The 24,345-nt window shown below is 42.2% G+C and overlaps 2 protein-coding genes and 1 non-coding gene across 7 annotated transcripts in view; 2 read left to right on the forward strand and 1 right to left on the reverse strand.

Moving 5' to 3' along the window:
* The window catches only part of LOC119732230 (arf-GAP with coiled-coil, ANK repeat and PH domain-containing protein 2-like), a 40,700-nt gene extending 34,628 nt beyond the window's left edge, over window positions 1-6,072 (forward strand). For 4 of the 5 annotated variants that reach the window (XM_038205665.1, XM_038205669.1, XM_038205667.1 and 1 more), the window contains 5 exons: window positions 628-688; window positions 1,776-1,825; window positions 2,649-2,710; window positions 3,207-3,212; window positions 5,693-6,072. In XM_038205665.1, coding sequence (XP_038061593.1) covers window positions 628-688; window positions 1,776-1,825; window positions 2,649-2,710; window positions 3,207-3,212; window positions 5,693-5,808 — 295 coding nt within the window. In that variant the 3' untranslated portion in view covers window positions 5,809-6,072. The remainder of the gene's footprint in view (window positions 1-627; window positions 689-1,775; window positions 1,826-2,648; window positions 2,711-3,206; window positions 3,213-5,692) is intronic. The other variant, XM_038205668.1, reaches the window with a different exon arrangement.
* Trnaa-ggc lies at window positions 1,506-1,578 on the forward strand. Its single transcript has one exon. It is a non-coding gene; the product is annotated as a tRNA-Ala (tRNA).
* A 4,962-nt stretch (window positions 6,073-11,034) lies between the features above and the next one.
* On the reverse strand, window positions 11,035-19,499 carry LOC119732620 (allantoinase, mitochondrial-like). Its single transcript, XM_038206203.1, has 10 exons — window positions 19,394-19,499; window positions 18,808-18,959; window positions 17,126-17,277; window positions 15,727-15,841; window positions 15,235-15,381; window positions 14,095-14,237; window positions 13,672-13,858; window positions 12,701-12,839; window positions 12,031-12,203; window positions 11,035-11,513 (listed from the first exon to the last, which is right to left on the reverse strand). Exons 2-10 carry the CDS (start codon window positions 18,949-18,951, stop codon window positions 11,334-11,336), a joined length of 1,380 nt encoding a protein of 459 aa, XP_038062131.1. The 5' UTR covers window positions 18,952-18,959; window positions 19,394-19,499; the 3' UTR covers window positions 11,035-11,333.
* Window positions 19,500-24,345: the final 4,846 nt, after the last annotated feature.

A 24,345-nucleotide genomic window follows, 5' to 3' on the forward strand; every position in this document is an offset into this window, starting at 1 on the left:
TCCAATGGTGCAGTGTTTGACTCATGTGCCGTGGTACATGGGTTCAAACCCTGACAGGTAGCATGGTGCTTGTGTTCTTGGGCAAGACACTTTACTACAATTGTAGCTGACTAGCTGATATTTGAACAATTGTGGAAGCCGACTAGCTGATATTTGATCAATTTGGAACGCCGTGGTCCAGTGGTTACGGTGTTTGACTCATGTGCCGTGGTACGTGGGTTTAAACCCTGACGGGCTACATGGTGTTTGTGTTCTTGGGCAAGACACTTTACTACAATTGTAGCTGACCAGCTGATATTTGAACAATTGTGGAAGCCGACTAGCTGATATTTGAACAATTTTGCAGTGCTGTGGTCCAATGGGTTACAGTGTTCAACTGGTGCCGTGGTACGTGGGTTCGAACCCTGACTGGGAACATAGTGTTTGTGTTCTTGGGCAAGACACTTTACTACAAATGTAGCTGACCAGCTGATATTTGAACAATTTTGGAAGCGCCATGGTGCAGTGGTTATGGTGTTTGACTCATGGGCTGTGGTTCGTGGGTTCGAACCCTGACAGGGAACATGGTGTTTGTGTTCTTGGGCAAGGCACTTTACAACTATTGCCTCTTTTTGCATTGCGTTTCAGAATGGTGTGTCTCTGTTTGAAGCGGGGCGCTGTGCAGACTGCCAAGGATAAAGATGGAATCGTAAGTTCTTCAAGATAACTTTAATCCATTAATCTTGTGTAAGATTTCCCTAATCCATTGATCTTGTTTAAGTAGGATTAGTTAGGATTATCGATGATCAATAAATTCATGTTTTGATCGTTCGGCATGTGATCATCTGTTAATCGCATCGATTCAAGGACACATCCTTAACAAATCGTGGTGTGACAAGGAAAAGGTCGTTAGCAGCCCAGGCAGGCTAAAAACAGTTTTGGAGATTTGGAGATGGTGTAATGTGTATTTTTATGTCAAAATATTACTGAATTGTGCAGTTATTTTAATTTTTATGCTAATGACCTTTTACCGGGAACTTCCCAAGCCTTAAACGTACGCTTAAGCGGCTTCAATCCTAACGATCTTTTGCCGAGAACCAAATTGGCTTTGCGTACCCACTTAAGTGGCACGTTAACGCACTTGGAACATTTTTTGTTACGTTAGAATTACATGCTAACGACCTTTTGCCGGGCACAAATAATGAAAAACCTCCTTCCATCTTTTGTTTACTGTTAATAACTTCACAATGATGTAGCCCCTTATTGCTCATATTGAGACAATATGTATATCAAATGAAAGATATTTCCAAGCTCTATCGATTACCAGAAATATCCGACGAAATAAACAGAGCTGTATCCTCTCTGAGTGATCCCCGTTTGCTATTTCCCGGGTTTGCAGCATTGCTAATGTTGCTAGCATTGTGACATTGGGCGTGATCCCTGGCTGTATGGCATATATGGGTTAATGGCTTCTGACTAGCGCCCTTGAACAAAGACATTGACAAAATGGGGAACCGCCAACATAGGGCTGGATAGCTCAGTTGGTAGAGCACCGGAACGGCAATCCGGAGGTCGCAGGTTCAAACCCCGCTCCAGTCAATTTCTTTGTTAAACTTTACAAGTACATAATGAGATGAATAGAACCAAGTTCTAGAGTCTAGTTCTCGTACCAAGTTCTAGAGTCTAGTTCTCGTACCAAGTTCTAGAACATTTTCGGTGTGCTGTTAAATCATTTGGAACCAAATCAACCTTTTTTTGAATCCATCGATGATTTCTGTTATTTTTTCATTATACAGGATCCTCTGGCGATAGCCATCAATTCAGCCAATGCAGATATCGTTACTCTGTGAGTTTACTCATGATTTCTTCTTCAAATTTCTCTCTTACACGTAGCTTACACGAACCTTTTGATACCTCATCAGATCAACCTCAGTGAACCTCAATATTTAACCTATGGGCCACAGACTCTTTACATGATTCCTTTACCTCACAGAATCTTAAACACTTCATAATTTTGTAATGCAGCAATGTTTTTGTTATGCAATAATGATTTTGTTTTCTATTTTCCCCTCTTTTTTTGGAAGGGGGGGGGGGAGCCACAGTTAAGCGTATTCATTAGGAAATTTTATACCACCGATTAGTACTTGTTGATGTCATTCTTAAATGTAGAACCATCACAAACCTCGGAAACCTCATTTCATATTCCTGAATGACAAAGACTCTAAAAACAAAATACCTCAACCTCGTTGAACATTAGAATACCTCAACCTCGTTGAACATCAGAATACCTCAACCTCGTTGAACATCAGAATACCTCAACCTCGTTGAACATCAGAATACCTCAACCTCATCGAACATCAGAATACCTCAACCTCGTTGAACATCAGAATACCTCAACCTCGTTGAACATCCGAATACCTCAACCTCGTTGAACATCAGAATACCTGAACCTCGTTGAACATCAGAATACCTCAACCTCGTTGAACATCAGAATACCTCAACCTCGTTGAACATCAGAATGCCTCAACCTCGTTGAACATCCGAATACCTCATGGTGTACTCAACATGTACCCAAAAATAGAAAACTGGATTTTCATAAATTTCTTTGAATTGCAAATGAAATACATGTACGTCTGTCCCTGAAAATGCTGTTACACTTTTATTTTTAGACTTCGTCTTGCCAGACTTAATGAAGAAATGAAGGAATCGGAAGGATTGTGTGGGAACCCAGGTGAGTTATGTCCGCTGACAAAAATAAATGACGCTAAACCATCAGAACCTACTCGCATATTTTGCAGAAGAACTGAGCAACTCATAGTTGTATTTTTACGTGTAATTATGTATAATTATTCAAGTGTTATTGACAATTGCAATAAGGTATTCTTTGCAAAACAGTGTTTTTTGGAGGTTTTTTTGTGAGTTTCACCAGCACAGAAACTTCAGCAAGAATAAAGCATAAGATGTGTAGACTGGTGACAATGCTTCATATCCCAAAATCAGTGCTGTTGCAAATTACATTGCTGCTGGTAACCAGACCAATATGGCTTCACATTTTACTTCATACTAATAAATTTAGAGTTGCACCGAAATGGGCCCATGTTTTAAAGCCTTTTTACCGCCTTTTATGTTGTGGCTATTTTATCATACCACGTGACTTGTTTTAAACAGAATTTCAAAAGTAAAATTGTCTTTGTCTTGATTTCATTTTTGTTTCTCCCTGGAAATAGTGGAAGGTAAATATAAAATATTACCCAAATCGAGTGTGATAATAGTTTGTCCTTTCGCAGCAGTAGCTGGGTGGTGTAATTGTGAACACGTAGTTGGTGTAATGGTGTTCATATGTCGGGAGCTATGTAAAAGTGCTTTTGTCTTTGTCATTAGCTTGTTGTCAAGTGTGTGCTTACAACGTTTTCACTGCATGGCAGTCATTGCACGGAAAGCTTTTCCAACATAAAAGAGATAAATTTAAATATGGATGTAATAACTTGAGTCTTGGGTTTGTACATTTCTTCGGTTGGGGGAGGGCCAACACTGGATAAGAAAGAGCTGTATCACTTTATGTATCACTCTGGCAGGTTTTCGTCTCTTATCTTTTAGTGCTTCAAATACCGCTGTGTCAGTGTAGAGTGGTTTGTTAGGGTTTACCACTTTTATTATTGCACACAAATGCACAGTGCACCAGTGTCTAGCTAGCTTGTTTGTCTGCATGCGTGACCACCATTCGCCCACCCGTTTTGCCTTGTTTCACTTGCTTTACAGTAGTGTTGCTGTACCAACTGCAAAGATGAAAGTTATCTGTGACTGCAGTGCAATCTTATTCGAGCTTCCCTTAAAAATATTTCCTAACTTCCCTCAACCCCTTCCCCAGCCCTCTCCCAGACCCCTTCCCACCCCTTCCCTACCGCCTTGCCCATCCCATTCCCTCCCTCATTATATTCCCACCCCTTTCCTCATTCATTTCCCCACCCTGTTCCCCACTCCATCCCTACCCCCTTCATTCTTTCCCCACCCTTTTCTAATGACTCATCCCTTTCCCCACCTTTCTCTTGCCCCATTTAATTCCTCACCCTTCTCTTGACCCTTTTCCTCTCCCCGTTCCTTACCCTGTTCCCCACGTCTTCCTTGCCCCTTTCCTCACCCCTTCCTCTTGGCTCATCCCTTTCCCCACCCTTCTCTTGCCCCTTCTCCTCACCCCGTTCCTTTCCCTGTTCCCCACCTCTTCCTTGCCCCTTTCCTCACCCCTTCTTGGCTCATCCCTTTCCCCACCCTTCTCTTGCCCCTTTTCCTCACCCCGTTCCTAACCCTGTACCCCACGTCTTCCTTGCCCCTTTTCCTCACCCCTTCCTCTTGGCTCATCCCTTTCCCCACCCTTCTCTTGCCCATTTTCCTCACCCCATTCCTTACCCTGTGCCCAACATCTTCCATACCCCTTTCCTCACCCCTTCCTCTTCGCTCACCCCTTTCCCCACCCTTTTCTTGCCCCTTTTCCTCACCCCGTTCCTTGCCCTGTTCCCAACATCTTCCTTTCCCCTTTCCTCACCCCTTCCTCTTGGCTCATCCTTTTCTCCACCCTTCCCATGCCCATTTTCCTCACCCCATTCCTAACCCTGTGCCCAACATCTTCCATACCCCTTTCCTTACCCCTTCCTCTTGGCTCACCCCTTTCCCCACCCTTTTCTTGCCCCTTTTCCTCACCCCGTTCCTTACCCTGTTCCCCACGTCTTCCTTGCCCCTTTCCTCACCCCTTCCTCTTGGCTCATCCCTTTCCCCACCCTTCTCGTGCCCCTTTTCCTCACCCTGTTCCTTACCCTGTTCCCCACGTCCTCCTTGCCCCTTTCCTCACCCCATCTTCTTCGCTCATCCCTTTCCCCACCCTTTTCTCGCCCCTTTTCCTCACCCCGTTCCCTCACCCCGTTCCTTACCCATCTTTCTTGCCCCTTTCCTCACCCCTTCCTCTTGGTTCATCCCTTTCCCCACCCTTCTCTTGCCCCTTTTCCTCGCCCCATTCCTTACCCTGTTCCCTAGGTCTTCCTTACCCCTTTCCTCATCCCTTCCTCTTCCCTCATCCATTTCCCCACCCTTCCCTTCCCTTTTTCCTCATCCCGTTCCTTACCCTGTTTCCCACATCTTCCTTGACCCTTTCCTCATCCCTTCCTCTTGGCTCACCCCTTTCCCCACCCTTCTCTTGCCCCTTTTCCTCACCCTGTTCCTTGCCCTGTTCCCCACGTCTTCCTTGCCCCTTTCCTGACCCCTTCCTCTTGGCTCATCCCTTTGCTCATCTCTTTCCTCACCCTTCTCTTGCCCCTTTTCCTCACCCTGTTCCTTGCCCTGTTCCCCACGTCTTCCTTGCCCCTTTCCTGACCCCTTCCTCTTGGCTCATCCCTTGGCTAATCCCTTTCCTCACCCTTCTCTTGGCCCTTTTCCTCACCCCATTCCTTGCCCTGTTCCCCACGTCTTCTTGCCCTTTTCCCAATCCTGTCCTCAACCCTTCTTCTTGGCTCATCCCTTAACCTACCCTTCTCTTGCCCCTGTTACTCGCCCTGTTCCCGTCTTCCTTGCTCCTTTGCCCTTCCCTCTCTTCAACCTTGCTCCAACCTACTCCCCAACCCTTATCTTTACCTTGCCCTGCCATACCTGAATAAAACCCTTCTCCACACAGACATTTGCAAAACCACGTTACTCAGAACCAATCGGTTTATTTTATAACTGCCAGATGATGAAACTTTTCAAGACGTCTTCCGAGACTTCACCAATCTTGCCTCCAACAACCCCGAGGCGCTGAACCGCAACTTCCAGGAGCCCGACAAGCCCACGTCGCCTGACACCTGAGATGATTTCCACAACTCCAAAAGTAACTCCAAAAGTTCTTCAACCCCCAACACTGACGGCTCACTGTTCCTCAAACTTCAGGGTTTTCTATCATCGGCGACAGTCCAAGATAAATACTGCCCTCTGGTGTTAGTGCACGAACAGGATGCGTAGACTTTGCACGGTGAAGGAATTACAAGTCATGACAACGATCTTAGGCGCGTCTCAATTCATATCTGGGATGAGTTCTGGACAAGTTGCGGACATTGTATCAGGTATAAGTTGCAGGATGCTGAACAACTTCCCCGCAATCTTCCCGCAATTAAGTTATCAGTATTTCTGAGTCAAGCAGTTGCTGATGAAAATATCCCTGGAACATGTCCGGGACAAATGCAGAGCTTCTTCTGGACAACGTGAATGATTCTACCTGCAACTCGTCCGGAACTCGTCCTGGATACAAATCGAGGCGGGCCCTAAAATATATCAGGTTTCTTTTTTTTTGTTTTTTTGGAGGTGCCCTTTTGTGTGCCTAAGAGTTAATATAATGGCCTTGGAATTTTGTCATATAAATAAATCCTTGTCTTTTATTATTATAAAAATTTTCAGCAAAATTTATATATCTGATTTCGAAACTTTCAACTTCATTTACCAAATGTGCTACGTATTTTTTTTTAAAAGGAAATTCCTTGGAATGGCGTACAATTCAGGGGTGTGAGTGACCACTGATAAAAATAGCTGAAAACAGCTGGAAAAGGTGTAAAAAAGCTGAACTTTGGAAATCTCCTATACTTTTGTACACAGCAAGTGAGGGAAAAAGCTGAAAAAAAGCTGAAATCCAACACAAAAAAGCTGAAATCAGCTTTAAAGCTGAGATTTCACACCCCTGACAATTGTAAGAAAGAAATTGAGGAAAGCAGATTGTTGAAGTTGAAGATTAACTAGTTCACGTCGGATGACGTGTTTACACGCAAAGGTTTTGCGGTATTCGGAACGGATGACGGATAAACATGCAACGAGCGAGGCTGGAAATATCTGTCTGCGACCCGCTCACAGCGAGCGAGGCTGGAAATATCAGGGTGTGCTACCCGCAGATGACGGCCTGAACCCGTCTGGCATTGAGGTTCGTGAAAACAATCCCGCGCCTGAGTCCGGTCAATTTCAAATATAATCCCGGCGCAAACTGGTTAAGGCCGAAAATCCATGAGTCGGAAAACTGACTTTTATGCATCACACAGTGTGCACTACGCTCAACTCAGACAGACACATGGATTTTCAGGCCTAACTTGCCCAGAAAAGATATGAGGACAAATAAAATTGAAAAATAACAAATTGTTACACACGACATGGACGGTATTTATTCTACATTGACAAGGTAACCGTAGGTAGTATTACTAATGCCTTGCTTAAGCTACGAGAAACTGGAGAGGCTTAGAAAAGGAAGTATTATTTTCAGAAATTGTAAAAAGCAATTTTAAAAATTGTAAAAAAATACAAAATCAACTATTTTGTAACATATATAGTCATCAGAGCTGCAGTGGAACGTCACTATACCGAACACCGCTATATCGAACATTCGGCAATACCGAACATCGTACTTGGCTCCCGATTTTTTGTGTTCAAAACCAACCAAACATTGTTGTTTAAAAATGTCAACAGAAGTTTGACTAGTGGCTATTATTTCCCCAAGGAATAGAAGGGAAAGGCCACCCATCGATGGGTAATAAGCTCAAACTGTGTAATTACATGATTCAATAGTCGACACATGTTTAAAGTCGTCTTTCAGTAACTACCAGGGCATGCAGGGTGAAGTTATGAAGGGTGCCATTTATTGAAACGCGAGTACCGAGCACCGGCAGCTTAAAATCGCTATACCGAACAATCATTATTACGAACATTTTCTATGGATCCCGCAATGTTCGTTACAGCGGTGTTCCACTGTAGTTCACATTGGTTTATGGAGGAACGCTATTTTGTAGATGTTTTAAATGAGACAAATCAAAGCATATTTTCAAGATAGATCAAATTTTGGATATAAATTTCTGTGCCAGTAAATTTTGATGTACATGTACTAGCAAGGGTTTCTATGAAAAGTCCGCTACATAAGTTTCTCAACTACACCCAAGATATTTTCCTACGTCCACGCCTTTCCTAAAACTCCAAAAATAAAATGAATAAAACTCAAGGATTTTAATACATTTCAGATGGTAAAAAGAAAATTTGAAAGCTTGTCTTTATTCGAATTCACATGAAAAAAAGTTGAAATCAAACATTTGGAGAAATACATATTAATGAAACCATACTGACCCTATTAAATTACTATTTCACGTTTTACTTGTTTAAAATTCATAAACTTGTTTATCTTTAACTTAATACTTTGTAATTAGAATAGCTTATGTTAAACTTAGTACAGTGACAGTACTACACTGTAAAATTGTGAAGCACACAAAAATCCGAAACTAAGAAAAATACTGAATTTAGAATTGTTTAAATTTGAAATGCCTTGTACTGGCAAAAGGACTGTTAAATTTATTTAAATTAGAAAAATAGTTATTTTCCCGTGTTATTTCCTACTAATAGATAAATTAATATTATTCAAATTAAAGGGAATGTTTCAAAGCAAACTATAATGTTGTCCTTTGTTCATTGAATGACTATACCCTTGGTCTTCCTCTACTGAGACTGTGCCCCAAGCTTACGTCCACACAGGATGCAACTTCACACTTCATCGATTTCACATTTGGTACTTAAGTGATTACTTTCTTAGAGTTTAGGCACTCTCCTGAAGACGGTCAGAGCATACTGACCAAAACGTCGAGTTTATACCTCTGGTTCTTTTCAGAACCATTCTCTTAGTTGAGAAATTATTCGCACATGGTGTTTCCGCAAACCATTCATTCATTAGTATCTCCACCATGCAAAGCCTAAATATTACCGAATGAGTATTTGTTGCGGTGACGTGTTACAAGTGTGCTGAGGTAGGATCTGACTACTTTACAATGACACGTGAGTGCTTAGTTCTGGATATGGTGTCTTGGGTACTAGACCTAAGTAAGTTCCGTAAAGAATGTTGCAACCTGACGACGCTTTTTTATTTAAAATATTTCAATGAAGGTCAGTCATTGCAAAAATGATGATGAGACATGAATCTGGGACTGGAAAACATGTCCAAATTTGTCCAAAATTTTCTCGACTCTCCATAGACTTTGTACACAACCACTGAAGTAGCGTCAGGTTGCTTTCAGGTTACATTCTTTCCTAAGTTCGTACTATGTGCATAAGTTAACGCTTAGGGCAATTTGTGACATGGCCGATGTTCAAGCTGCGAATTCACAAATGTTGAACACATTTCAATTATGGCGAATTTTGTAGCAAATGTTTCATGCAAATGACGTCACTTTTGATTCATAATCACGTTCACGTGTAGTATGAATTGGCCTTGAGGCAATTTCTAGAATCCATTGAATAGCGGAATGTGCCTAAGGGAAACTTCTAGAATCCATTGAATTGCAGGATGTGTAAAGCCCCAGTCACACATTCACGGTTGGAGCTACGAATATCCACGGTTTACCAAGAATCAATCGATCACGATGAACCGTCGAGATTCGTGGAGAAATCAACTTTCTAAGAATGCATCATGGTTTCAGGACAGAAAGCCTCAACTGTCATACGGTTTCTCTATGAATACACCACGGTTTGTCAAGAATATCGATGGATTGTTAGAGAATATCAATGGTATTACTAAAGAATAATGACGTTAACGTAAAGGTTGTCTGCGATTGGGCCACGGATGACCAAGGTTCTCCAATGGTATATTCATAATACAACCTTAGCAGAACCCTAGTGAATCTGGGAATATCCGTAGTATTTCTACCACGAATGAGCTACGAATCTCGATGAATATGTACGAATAGCCACGAATAACACTACGAATTATGAGTTGTCCTATGGATGTCCCACGGTTGCACTACAGATTGATTTTCATGACGATTCACCATGGAAGTTATGAACAGTTTCAAACTTCCATAGCCCCTTCACGAATACCCAAGGAAGATGAGGGATAACCACGGATGTACTATGAATACGGTTCTCCGACGGCTTATCACGAATTTTAAACCATGGATATCCGTAGCTCCAAACCGTGAATGTGTGTCTAGGGCTTAAAAGATTTTTTTTTTTCAGAACTGCAAGCTTACAATCATACCAGAAGCATCTTACCACACCATGACGACTACACTAAAAGAAGCTACATGACAATTTATATGAGCCAATATGCATGACTTTGTTTTAGTATGTACTACAAGTTGAAATTTCAAACCACCAAGTGCGCATTTTAAATTCATTGGTTATTCGTTTTCAACAAATAAAATGGGAAGCCAATACTCGTAGCTACTGACGATAGCGAGGATGAAAACTGGACACTGGGAACAAGGCGAGTATTTATGGTGAGTAAAATTTGCCAAGTTTTTATATTTTTTAATTTTTAGAAATATTTTAATCAGAGTAGAAAACCAAGCTGGAAGGCACAATTACGTATATATTATTATTCGGCTTTTCCACATATTTTCGGAAAAGCCTATATTTTAACAATTCTTTTATCCCATAGACTTTCTACATGATTTTAAATGGAGGCACTTGGAGACACAGCTCTTAAAGATGATCGGCGACTGCATCTTGATGATCTATCATATAGCACACAACAGCTTAAAGATTCATTTTTCAAAGTCCTAGATCTAGAATATGCAAGTCCGATTGACTTGAAACTTGATAGGTATCTAGACCATGACATGAAGGCCTATGTTATGATTTCGTTTCATTTTGAGACAACATTTTTACTATAAACTTACTAGGTATATAGACTATACCTTGTTAAATGTTACGATTATTTTTTTTTTTTATTTTGTGATGACATTTTGGTTTGTAATTTTGTTCCTTGGACCCCGCCCTGCAAACAGGACGCTGGGAAGGGCTGATCTCTTTGAGGGCTCATTGGATAGATTTTGCGTGACCTGTGACGTAGCACGCAGCACACAGCGCGTGCTAGCTGCATGCGATGCATGTGAAGGTCATGAAAAGCTACCCAGAATGCCATGCGTACTTCCTTCTCAAGATTCTGTGAAGCTCATCAGCCCTTCCCAGAGCCCTGTTTGCAGGGCAGGGGGTAGGAGCAAAGAAACTTAGTAGATATATAGATTATATAACTAAATGTACAATGTACCATTAGGGAGACACGTTATCGTAATTTCTTCGATAATAGGGAGACACCGGTTATTAGGGAGACACATAACTGTCTCCCTAATCGCATAGCCCCCCTTCAGAGGCAAAATTTTACTGTCGCAAAATTAGGTTATATTTGTTGCTCGTGGTTTAATTAGTAAACATACCAAAATTCATGGAAAAAGGACAAGGGAATATCAGGTTAGGTCACATTTAAGTTTGAAAAATGTGTGCACAAGTCTATGGGAAAGTCTCCCTAATGACCCATTCCTGGTAATTATTATAACTTGTTTTATGTTATGATTTTATTTTATTCAGGGACAACCGACCCTTCACAGGTTTGAGCTGGCATGCTGCCCCCGAAACAGCAGCTTCCCCAACGGAGCTTGGGAGTGTTGCCCCCTGTCGTACACCGCCTGACCCCGCACAAGAGTCTTGTGGATCACGCCCTTCAGGACTTTGCCCTCGTACGGGGTCAGCTTGTTGCGATGCTGTATCTTGTCCCGAGTAACCTGGGCAGAGGTATGAGAACACACAAGAGTTAGAAATCAGACTTCAAGGAGACTCAACAGTAAAAGGGAAAGTAAATAAATATGGTAAAAAATAAAGCTAGGACATGAAAATATGTCCAAGGAACTAGGCCACTAAAGTGAAATCTCGATACGTCAAACCTCAAGAGAACAGGTTCAAAATTCGACTAAAGCAGAGTTGTGAGTTAAGCAGGGTTGTATATCATTGTTATACTACTGAAGGCAATGGATATTTTGGTCGACTTAACAGTTGTTTTGAGTTAGAGTTTGGCTGATCATCTCGAGATTTCACTGTATTTCATTGACGTGGATCCTTACATGCAACCCTCCAGCACAAAAACTGGGATTTTCGGCTCATTGGAAAGGACACTAAATAAGCTTTCCAATGATGTATAGAATATGGGAATCGGACAAAATCTGAAGACAAAGAATCCACAAAAATCAGTCTCAGATTGCGACAAACTGTCTTGCCTAAGGACACAGATATTTCTGCCTTTACCTGAAACTCGGCTTCTGGGTCCCAGATCACCAGGTCCCCGTCCATGCCCACTTTGAGTTGCCCCTTCCGGTCGGCTAGACCAGCCAATAGGGCTGTCCGTTCACACATCAGGCGGACCAGTTCATGAATATGCATGCCCCGGCTCCGTGACCCCGTCCAAAAAAGCGATAATCCTTTTTTTTTCAGCACAAAAGAAAAAGCATTCAAAATTTGAAAATTGACTTTTTCATTAAGTACTTATATGTACAACAGAATTTTCAAGCAAATTTCTTACATTCATAATGAAAATTTGCAAATTAAGGCCACGGGTACAAAAAATTTTTTTTAAGGTCTAAATCAACTTCTAAATTTCAAATCAAAATTTCCCAAATGACCCTTCTACTGAGGCAATCTTGTCAGCGTTTTTAATAAACACATCTAATAATTTAACCCTAAACAGTTAATAAAATTAGACACAAATTGATACAGGTTTGCTCTCTGAATTTAATGATTTATTTCTTCCTGTCCATTCATCTTGCTGTAGCCCAATAATTTTTGACTCGCTAGCCGGGCTACTTAAGGAATAGTTTGACTAGCCCGCCGCTGTTTTGACTAGCATTTGGCTAGCGGGCTACTGCTAAAGTCGAACCCTGACTTCTGCAAAATCCTCCAAAAGGTTACTGTCTCTTACCGAACTGTAGGGAAGAAATTCCGCCCCACGCTTTCATGAAGTCTCCCTCTTGAGTCAGCTTGAGGTCGGCGGTGCATGGTGAGTGATCGGACACGATCAGATCGATGTCACCATTGTTCACAGCCGACCAAAGCCTGGCCTGTAGAAAATTGATTCATACCGAGACCAACTAGTTAAAGGTACAACAGATTTGCAGCTATCCTAAAAGAAGGTCTCTTCCAAAGATGTGTCTAAAGCCACATTTTTGGAAATTTCCGTTAGTAGTTCATTTTTAATTTGGCGAAGCCGTCAATGGGTGCGCGCAAACGTTGATATGATGTACACGCATGCGCAGTTGCTATAATTCGTCGGTTCAGTGCATGACGTCGCGTAGCTGTAACCGGCTGAATGAGAACGTGTTCTGGACGCTGATTTCGGGCGCAATTCAAAACATGACTCGGCAACTTTTGAATTGAAACCGAGATCCTAGAATATTGCTCTCTCGGAATGTACAGCATTCACACACCTAAAATTCATCAGGTTGGTTGTTAAGCACCCTTCTTTAGATTTTGAGCACTTTTGTTGCTTCAAATGAAAAAAATGCACAAATGACGAATGACATACTCTACCTTTAAAGGCAGTTAAGATCATTTACATTTATCCCAAAAGTAACTTACCAAATTATTATCAAAAAAGCTTACTTGGATTAAAGATCGTACTGGTACTAAACACCCCGTGAAATTATTCCATCTGGCTTGCTGTCATTTAGAAGAAATCAAGAAATGCAGGTGATTTCCAACAATCTGTCAAATGACTGATTTTTGGAAATAAGAGTGCTATGGACAAAATAGTGTTTCGTGATCAAAAGGTTGTGCATGGTTGTTCACTGTTATTCTCGAAAAGTGTAATATCCACTGAGCTGAAACTTCAACGGGTAAGGTTTTGATCGTTCGTCATTCTGCTTTCTTAAATTTTGGTGTTAATATTCTCACCTGATTTTCTTGTTCTCTGATTGGTGGGCAGCATTTGAACTGTGTTGCTCCACTCGGCACGGTCTCCGCATCCAATGAGAGGTAGTGATGGCAGGTTTCCACGGTGATGGGAGCGCCCTGCTTACGGGCGTCGAGGATTATGGGTAGGGCCTCGGCCGAAGAGAGGTGAACAATGTGGCAAGGGACTCTGAAATGGTACCCAAAAAAATTTGTGAAGGAATTATGACTGGACTTGTGATGGACTTGTGATGGACTTGTGATGGACTTGTGATTGACTTGGGATGGACTTGGGATGGATTTGTGTTGGACTTGTGATGGACTTGTGATGGACTTGCGATGGACTTGTGATGGCCTTTTGATTTACTTGTGACTGGACTTGTGATGGACTTGACTTCAATGGGGCTTGGTAGGAGCGTAATTTACCTATACTGCAAGCACAATCTGGCAACCAATCGGATGGCCTCGTTCTCCATGGCTTTCGGACGGGATTTGAGGAAAGTCTCGTAGGCAGTTGGGGACGTCTCGCTTTCGTCCGGAGGAAGATTGGTCTCCACTTCCGCGTGAAACTGTCAGAAAGAAAATTTAGAACAAAAAATGTGGACTTTCAGTCAAAAACACTCCTTCACAATTCATTGTGATGGAAATCAGGAAGGTTTTGGGGAAGTGGTTCAAAATCCTGTAACAAATTACCGACACAAAACAGAGGGCCTAGTATTCTGGGTAAATTTGTCTTCAGCTTATTCCGGATAAAAGAAAAATTAAGTTAAAAGAGTTTTTTTGCAAGAATGTGTATGCCTAGGACCCGTGTTGCGTCACTGATATGCGTGCATTAGCAACACACACATACAACTGCTAGCTAGACGTACGCAACGCCAAATGAGTGATTTTAGCATTCTTCATAACGAGAAAAATGAAAACTTATCAGAGGTCAAATCAACTACTGTCACAATCAATAGGCTTGAGAAGATTACCTCATTAAACAAAAGTATTTTTCACCGTTCTGAAAAAGGTTTGCTATGTGGATTTTATGAAATGCCTGCTTAACCAGTTTGCATGGGGATTATTTTTGCCAAAAATTTTGATTTTCAAAAAAGGCAAGATATAGCAGCCAACTTGTGATATACAGCCAAAGCGCCACAAATACTGATTCGCAAGAGTCATTTCAACAGTATGATATTTCTTTCCGCAACCTCATATTTTTCAACACTCCGGGGTGCACCCACGGAGCGTAAATTGTACCACAACAGGCCATGCGCAGTGGCCAAGTTCAAGTTCATCACACGGTCTGACTTCACAGACTTCTCTAATTTTGTGTGTGTACAAAACAAATGGGTGATTAGCGTGTTTAGACGTCACCCGGAAGGAGTCGAGGCACGCTTGACGTTTTAACCTGTCAGCCGTGCCTGTGTATAGACACAGCCAGATCGTGTTAACACGTCATCCGACGCGAAGTGGTTAATTTCTTTTCCGCGTACACGTACAGGAACGCGAAGCTTCCAGTACGCGCTGCCGTATGAGTAAACGCGTAATTTAACTGTTCAAATTATTGAAATGACACCTTACCAGAAGTACACTGTCTGTCCCTTGCAGTTCCTTCATGGCTTTGTGCAGGTCTGCCTCCGTCACGTGGGGAAATTCGTCCACCCCGCTGTGAATGAGGAAACACTTGAAGCCGGAGATCCCGGCACGAATCATCGGCTTCAACTCCAGCTGAAAAAAAGGAAGTCTTTTCATGCATCTGGTTTACACAATTGGCTGATTGAGCCCACAAATTGGCGTTACAGGTGATCCTATACAATAGCACTGCCCAGCTCACAAGTGACGGCTAGTCAATGAGTCAGTGAGATAGGCTCAAAGAGGATTCTCGGCTGGCCCTCTGGACCAGCGAAAATATCCAATACCCATCGTCCAAATTTGGGACAACATTTAACTCATTAGCAGCAGTACAGACGTCATTGTATTACATTGTGTTACGTTCCGTTAATAACGCTGAGAAGTTATTCGAATGAAATAACTGTATCCCAGACGCGATGTAACTATAAAATTGGACCGAACCTGATTTCCCGGTACCACACCGCCCCAGAATGCAACGTCAACGTACGCCATCTTGGCCGCGTAGTCCAATTTCGTCCGGAAGGCATCTAGAGTGATGGTCGACGGAATACAATTTCTGCGAAAAGAACACCAAAAAAAACATCCCTTGCTGTGCTAGTACAGTAACTAATGTAAGTTAGTTTGAATACGGAGTTGCCTAGCAGTCAGGGTTTGTGACTCATGATCACAGGGTCAGGGGTTTGAATCCCAATGTTTATTGTATGCTGTGTCCTTGGGCTAGCCATTTTACCCACATTTGCCTGTCTCTCCCCAGAGTTACAAATTTAGCAGGGGAGTTACGTCTCCACATCCTGGGAGATGGAGACATTCTCAGTCATTTCATGGCAATGAAACATCTGTCCATATCCATACCCACTGCTTGTCGTATGTTGTGTCCTTGGGCAAGCCAGTTTACCCCAACTTGCCTCTCTCTACCTATAATTACAAATGGGTACTGATGCTAGAGTTATGTCCCTGAAATGGCATCCCATCCTTGGAAGATAGAAATAGTCTCAGTCATTTCATGCCAATGAAACATCTGTCCGTAGTCGTAACCACTGCTTGTCGTGTCCTTGGGCAAGCCACTTTATCCCAACTTGCCTCTCTCCACAAATGGGTACTGACATAGAGTTATGTCCTTGTAATGACACCCCATCCTGGGAAGACAGAGATATTCTCAGTCATTTCATGCCAATGAAACATCTGTCCATATTCGTACCCACTGCTTGTCGTATGTTGTGTCCTTGGGCAAGCCACTTTACCCCAACTTGCCTCTCTCTACAAATGGGTACTGACATAGAGTTATGTCCTTGTAATGGCATCCCATTCTGGGAAGTTAGAGATATTCTCAGTCTTTTCATGCCAATGAAACATCCGTCCATATTCATATACATCCGTCCATATTCATACCACTGTTTGTTGTATGTTGCGTCCTTGGGCAAGCCACTTTACCCCAACTTGCCTCTCTGTACAAATGGGTACTGACATAGATTTACATCCCTGTAATGGCTTCCCTTCCTGGGAAGATAGAAATATTCTCTGTCTTTTCATGCCAATGAAACATCTTTCCCTATTCATGAATGAAATATCCGTCCATATTCATACCACTTCTTGTCGTATGTTGTGTCCTTGGGCAAGCCACTTTATCTCAACTTGCCTCTCTCTTAATTTACAAATGGGTACCAACATTAACTGGAGATTTACATCCCTGTAATGGCATTCCGTCCTGGAAAGACAGAACATTTTAAATCATGTCATGCCAATGAAATATCTCCCTCTTTTCACGCCCCCCCCCCCCCAACTTCCCCGACTCAGAATTTGAAGGAGAAAATCCAGAGATTGGTTGATCATCAGTGCTTACAGGGGCATGTCCACGATGGTGGTTATCCCTCCGGCAGCTGCAGCTTTGGTGGCCGTTTCATATCCCTCCCATTCCGTACGTCCTGGTTCGTTCACGTGGACGTGACTGTCGACAATACCGGGCATGACAAGGTGACTACCAGCATCAATATCCTACGGGAATTGACACGAGAAACTTATAAATTTGTACAATAACCATTACCCCTGACGGCTGAACTTTTAATTCCTGTATGGAAACTTTACAAAACAATGAATTTTTTATTTTTTCAATCATACTCCATTGCTGAACCAAGTACATGAACACTTTCTGTGTGGCGTTTGTACCATCCGCCAAGGTTGAAGGCAAACAAAAGTGACCATGGTAAAGTGGAATGCCTAAGGACACCGGCGTTAAAGATGTTAAAGTTGCATGTACTACGTTTGAAAATACACTTACCTTGTGTGTATCCCAAAATGAGGGAAAAAGGATTGTAGTAAAGTGGATTGCCTAAGGACACAGCATTAAAGTGGCATATGTGTACCACAGTTGAAAATATAGGCCTACTTACGATCGTGTATCCCAAAATGATGAAAATGATTGTGGTAAAGCAGATTGCCTATGGACATTGTCATTAAAGTTGCATATAGGGCCTACCATGGTCATCATGGTTGACATTATACTTACCTTCTGCGTATTCCAAAATGAGGGGAAAAACGATTGTAGTAAAGTTGATTGCCTAAGGACACAGGCATTTAAGTTGCACGTACCATGGTTGTAGATATACTTACGATCGTGTATCCCAGAATGATGAAAATGATTGTGGTAAAGCAGATTGCCTATGGACATAGTCATTAAAGTTGCATATACCATGATCACCATGGTTGACATTATACCCACCTTGTGTGTATTCCCAAATGAGGAAAACGATTGTAGTAAAGTGGATTTCTTAAGGACACAGCATTAAAGTTGCATGTACCACTATTGAAAATATACTTACTATCATGTATCCCAGAATGATGAAAATGATTGTGGTAAAGCAGATTGCCTATGGACATAGTCATTAAAGTTGCATGTACCATGGTCATGATGGTTGACATTACACTCACCTTGTGTGTATTCGAAAATGAGGAATACGATTGAAGTAAAGTGGAGTGCCCGAGGACACAGGCATTAAAGTAGCATGTACCATGGTTGTAAATATACTTACGATCGTCATACCAGAATGATGAAAGTAATGATTGTGGTAAAGCAGATTGCCTATGGACATAGTCAATAAAGTTGCATGTACCATGGTTATGATGGTTGACATTATACTCACCTTGTGTGTATTCCAGAATAAGGGAAAAACGGTTGTGTTAAAGTGGATTGCCTAGGGACACAGCAATAAAGTTGATGTACTGTGTTTGAAAATACAATTAACTTGTGTGTATTCCAGAATGAAGAAAAACACAATAGCAGTAAAGTGGATTGCGTAAGGACACAGGCATTAAAGTTGCACGTACCATGGTTGAAAATATACTTACCAAGGTGTGTATCCAAGAAGGAAGAAAAAATTATTGTGGTAAAGTGGATTACCTAAGGACACATGAGGCATTAAAATTGCATGTATCATGGTTAAAAAATACACTAACTTCGTGTCTCCGGCCACAATGAAGAAAAATTAATTGTGGTAAAGTGGATTGCCTATGGACACAGGCACATACCTTTTGTGCATCCCAGTGACCATTGTAACCTTTCCCTTCCATTATTCTTGTAATCTTGCCATTAGTGATCTCCACAACAGCGGGTCCTATGGTTGCGTTGTCCCTGAGAAGCACGCGTCTGCTCCTTACTCGTACGGAAGTCATCTTGCATGCTGAAACAAGTTCAGAACAAAGTTTCTTTGATTATGTAACCCCGACAACAGATACTGAGATAGATAAAACTTGGAAAAATGGGGTTGACACCCCCCCCCCCAAATACCATGTGCGTGTACACTGTGTACTGACTGTGTAGGCCTACTTGTATTTTACGGGGTAGGACGCCCCCCCCCCCCCCCCCCCCAACAACAACAACAATCCTCCCATCCCACTGCACAGGTATTTAAGTTATTTATAAAACACATTCGATTTAACTCATTATAATAAATCCCCCTTTTTTTTCTCCGACACGCCCCCCCCCCCCCCCCCCCCCCCCTCACCACTAACTGCACGGTACAGTTCTTAAGGCCCTAAAACAGCCTTCTCAAACGACTATTTGCCGCTTCAGTGGCGACAGTCAATACGAACGATTAGGGTAAGCTGTACGAACCATCAAAAGATTTCCTGAATACGCCGTAGCTTTCAAAAGTAAAATGTTAAACTAAAGCCAACGTCAGATCAGCAGGTGCACAAAATAAACACAATCATCAATGCGCCGTGTGTCTAACAAGAGAGGGCGCTATAAACCTTCACCAGCAAAAAAAACCCGATTGCCGTTGATTGAACAGCAACTCTTTTCGTAAAGAGTGGAAACTCACTTCCACAAGAGATCTCGCCTTTTTTCCCCCTCGTTTTGTTTTCATCATTTTTTTAATCACCGCCTTAATTTTACTAGCTCCACTAACTAACTCAGCTATCCCCACAATAAAAAAAAAAAGTGGGGGTTGAATGTACGTTGTCAAAAAATACTGCTGAAAGTACGAACTAATTACTCAGATTAGAAATAAAGAAAATCAACTAAGAATTGACGCTTGAGAATGCCGCCGGGGGTAAACCCCTGTCGAACAACCTAATATTTTAAGCACTTTTTGGCCCCTTCTCAGTCTTGGGCTGTTGACTACGTAACGTAAACCATGTTTATTTCTTTGGGACCTCATTTTCTGAACTTTTCCTATCATGTTCAGCTGCGGGGTACGGGCGGTGGGAGTAGGGGGGTGCTTTCGAAACTGATGTCGCCCGGAATTTCCTTGATTTGATTTGATTTTTACTGTGATCTTGGAGCCAGCAGGTCAAGTTGGGCTTTAAAAAGTAACAACAGAAATTCATACCAAAGTTACACTCGTAACCGTTTCCTTGCAACGAACAGAATTGTCAGTGAAACTTTTTCCAAGTTGACTTACTTGACTTTATTTCCATCCATGATAGGTACAATAATTATTATTATACAAAACCATGCCAAAATAGCTAATTTTTGTGGTGTTAGGAAATATAAAGCAGGGATGGAGGGGACCCGCAATGAACTGTTTTCTATTGATAAACTATCGCAATGCTGTTATATAGCTGCACACCCCAAATGTACTGGCAATTTCAGTGCGAAAGTATTCTCGTTCATTGTCTCTTCTGTCGTACTCCGTGTCCTTAAACTTTTGTATCCTCTCGTGCCGAGCTTGGCATTGATTGGATCTTAAACTGCTCGTCAAGCTCATCAAAATGCACTTTTCTGAACTGTTTACACCCCCTTCCTGTCATGGAATCGTCTAATCGTCTGACGTATCGCAAGGTACGTTCAATTGCTGTAGACTTGAAGCTTTATGAAAACAAGAACTACTTTTGGAAGTGCAACCGTCTGCCAAAAAAGGGCTTTCACTTTACGCAAATATGAACCCACCCTACGAGAACCGAAAGACTTTACTGTCTGCATGGCAGCCAATAATTCGAATTTTGGGAAGTTATTATTAATTACCTAAACGTCGGTGGATTTTTTTTCGCGTTCGAAGTCTCATTCAAAAGTGAATAACTCTTCTATTTCTATAGAAAAATAGTCGTTGAAAAAAAATCTACTTTTCGAGGTGGACCACCAAACACGGTAAAAGCATGATATGCGTGTACCGTCTTTTTAGGCGGGTGTCTTAAAGTTGGTATATAATTTCGATTTTCTTTTCCGAACGAAATTTAAAGAAATATAATGTCCTGCAACAAATAGATTTGCTTGTTTATGTTTGCAGGCATCCAGTTTGTGTTTTTAAATGGCGCACCCCAGTTCAGAAATTGCGCACACTATTCAGAACGAATTAGGAGCGTCCCGCTCTTGATTCAAAAGTTGAAATTAATTAATTGATAACTTGTCTTGGGCTTAATTTTCCGTGCGATATCTCATTGGAAAGCTCATAACTAATGTAATGCTTCAAAATTGTCAATTCAATTTGAAAAACTATTTTTCAAGGTGCCACACCCAAAAAGCACATATACACCAACTTTAATCTTTTGTGTTGAATCGAGACCGACTGGTCCTAAGACTGGTCAAAACTAGGGGCGACACCTGAAAATTGTTTTAGAAAGGTACCTTATTTGCATAAAACGAAAATGGCCGCCGTACCGGATATTATTGGGGTTTTGGTACATTTTCAAAAACATTTTTGAAAAGTATATTTATGGGATTCTTTTCCCCAGATATCATAAGGTAGTCTTGCCAAACCTCAGTAAATTCACAGTCATATACTTACTGGCACATTTACCCTACAACTATTAAGATTTGGATTCAGGATTTATGCAAATTAGGCACCTTCCTGCCACCCCCCCCCCCAAAAAAAAACCCCACAGGTGCCACCAGTGGCGTCACCAGACTTTTCAGTCTGGGGGGGGCACAGGGGGGGCACCAGCATTTGATGGGGGGGGGGGCACTTAGGTGGATACGGATCGCCGTCCTGGGGGAGGGGTCCCCTTTGGAAAATTTTCGCATACGGAGGATGGGCTAGATGCAAAATGGTGCCACATTTGCAGCTCATTTGAAGAAAATACGAATTACTGTGCTTCTTTGTCCTTATGAAAAAACAAATCAGATGATGGGAGTTGAATATAACAAAATATATGTATATTTTTTTACCAACCCAAATCTCAGATGGGGGGGGGGGCACTCGGGGGGGGGGCACTAGGTTTTCCAGGGGGGGGGGGGGGCACGTGCCCCCCCTGCCCCCCCCCCCCCCCCCCTTGGCGACGCCACTGGGTGCCACCCCTTCTAAATATCTTCTCTAGCGTTGGACGAATCTATCCGCCAATTTGGAGCTTTGGACCAGTCAGTCACGATCTTGTCAAAAATTGGATCTAAGCAACCTGACTATTTTATAATTAACCTTCTCTGTATCATTAATTCTTACAAACCAAGCTACAGCCTCGTCCCCAAAAGAGGCAAAACTAAAGGTACGAAAGAGACGTGTACGCGGGTTAATCAAGATAATGGTGATGAAAGTCGTGACATCGACAACAATTGTGATTCTGCATCTGCTGATGATGCCTGGATTGTTTTTGATGACGCGCTATCTTTCTGGTTAGGTTTGTTGATGAAGGTGATGGTACTGATGAAGATGATGAGTGTACCAGGTGGTGATGCAGGTAGAGGTGATGAAGGTTATTAGGTGATGATGAAGGTGAAGGGGTCAAGGTGAAGGTGGAGACTATAGTTAAGGTGACGTGGTGACTATAGGTGAAGGGATGATCAACGTGAAGGTGGGGACGTAGGTGAAGGTGGTCACGAAGGGGAAATGAAGGCGAAGGCGGCAATGAAAATGAAGGTGATGATTAAGGTGAAGGTGGGGAAGTAGGTGAGGGTGGTGACGAAGGTGAAGGTGGTGATGAAGGTGAGAGTGGTGATGAAAATAAAGGTGATTAAGGTGAAGGCGGGGATGTATGTGAAGGTGGTGATTTAGGTTAAGGTGGTGTGTAGGTCAAGGTGATGACGAAGGTGAAGGTGCTGATGAAGGTGAAGTTGACGATTAAGGTGAAGGTGGGGATGTAGGTGAGGGTGGTGACGAAGGTGAAGGTGGTGACGAAGGTGAGAGTGGTGATGAAAATGAAGGTGATAATTAAGGTGAAGGCGTGGATGTATGTGAAGGTGGTGATTTAGGTTAAGGTGGTGTGAAGGTGCTGATGAAGGTGAAGTTGACGATTAAGGTGAAGGTGGCGATGAGTGTGAAGGGGTTACGAAGGCGAAGGAGGTGATGAAGGTGAATGTGATGATTATAAGGTGAAGGTGGGATGTAGGTGAAGGTGGCGACTATGGTTAAGGTGGCGATGTGGGGTGATGGCGAAGGTGGAGGTGGTGGTGTAGGTGGTGATGATTGTGGAGTTGATGATTAATGTGAATGTGAGGACTATAGGTGAAGGTGGTGATGAATTAAGGGTGATTGTCATGATGGTGATTATGATGCTGATGTGGGTTTATGACAATGACTTGGATAATTAGAAATACGAGAATTGTCATGGTCGAATGATGTCATGAGTGAAAAGTCCTGACTGGCCCGAAAGAAACGAGGATTTGACAGCGACATGACGTCACTAAATGACGACACCCAATATATAATTCACATCATTATCTTCGGTAGCCCTGAGCCCTGATACAAAAACCTTGAACAAGAGACGATTGACTTCACGGCCTTCGGTAGGGGACCAACTATCAAGGTAATTTTACTGCAGTGAAAATCGAATATAAAATTACTTAGAACACTCGTATTTTTTTTTCAACAAAATTTACAACAATCTCTCATTTGGTAAATTCAACCGCATGCCTACATGTTCTATACACTGCATATTGCGCTTGCATTATGACTACACCATTTGAAATAAATATTCTTCGAAAGAAAAATCATCTCATTAGATAGTAGATATAATCCTCATGGAAAAATAAAATGAGAATTATGAATTATGAGCGACCAAAAAATTACCAACGCTTGACGCAAAAAAACCCCCTGAACTGATAATGCGCATCCAAAGATGTCCACACCCAATATCCGCCGCTGTCTTGCGATGGTCTAAAAATAGATCATCCCCAGTCTATTTTTGTCTCCTCCTATATCGCCGTGCAGCGAGAAAGGCTAGGCGCGGGTCTTGTGTAAATTCAACGGGCGGGCTAAAAATATGCCTGCGCTAAAAATAGACGCGCGGGTATAGAGATAATATAGATGAGCATGCACTTGGCAATGTGTGCATGTACATGTATATGTATGTACATTGTACATGCGGCAATTGATGATAATCACGTTGACCCAGCCTATTGCATGCTGTGTGTAGCAGAGAGGCAGTGTCTTATTATGCGAGGACGATGTCTGGTTATAACGCAACCGTATTGGAATATCTGGCCCTGGCCCTTCGTATCACGCAACGCGTCAGCGCTATCAGTTACGAACGAAGTCCACGGAGTGAGCACAGTCCGTAGAAAGCCAGCTTACTATCGATGAAATATGTCTGGGAAATATTATGTTTATAATTATGCAAGATAATAATTATTATAGACAGCAGTTGTTTTTTTACACCAATGCAAACACCAACGTCAAAAAATTATACTAACGA

This window comes from Patiria miniata, unplaced genomic scaffold, assembly GCF_015706575.1.
Source record: "Patiria miniata isolate m_02_andy unplaced genomic scaffold, ASM1570657v1 HiC_scaffold_24, whole genome shotgun sequence".
NCBI lineage: Eukaryota > Metazoa > Echinodermata > Asteroidea > Valvatida > Asterinidae > Patiria > Patiria miniata.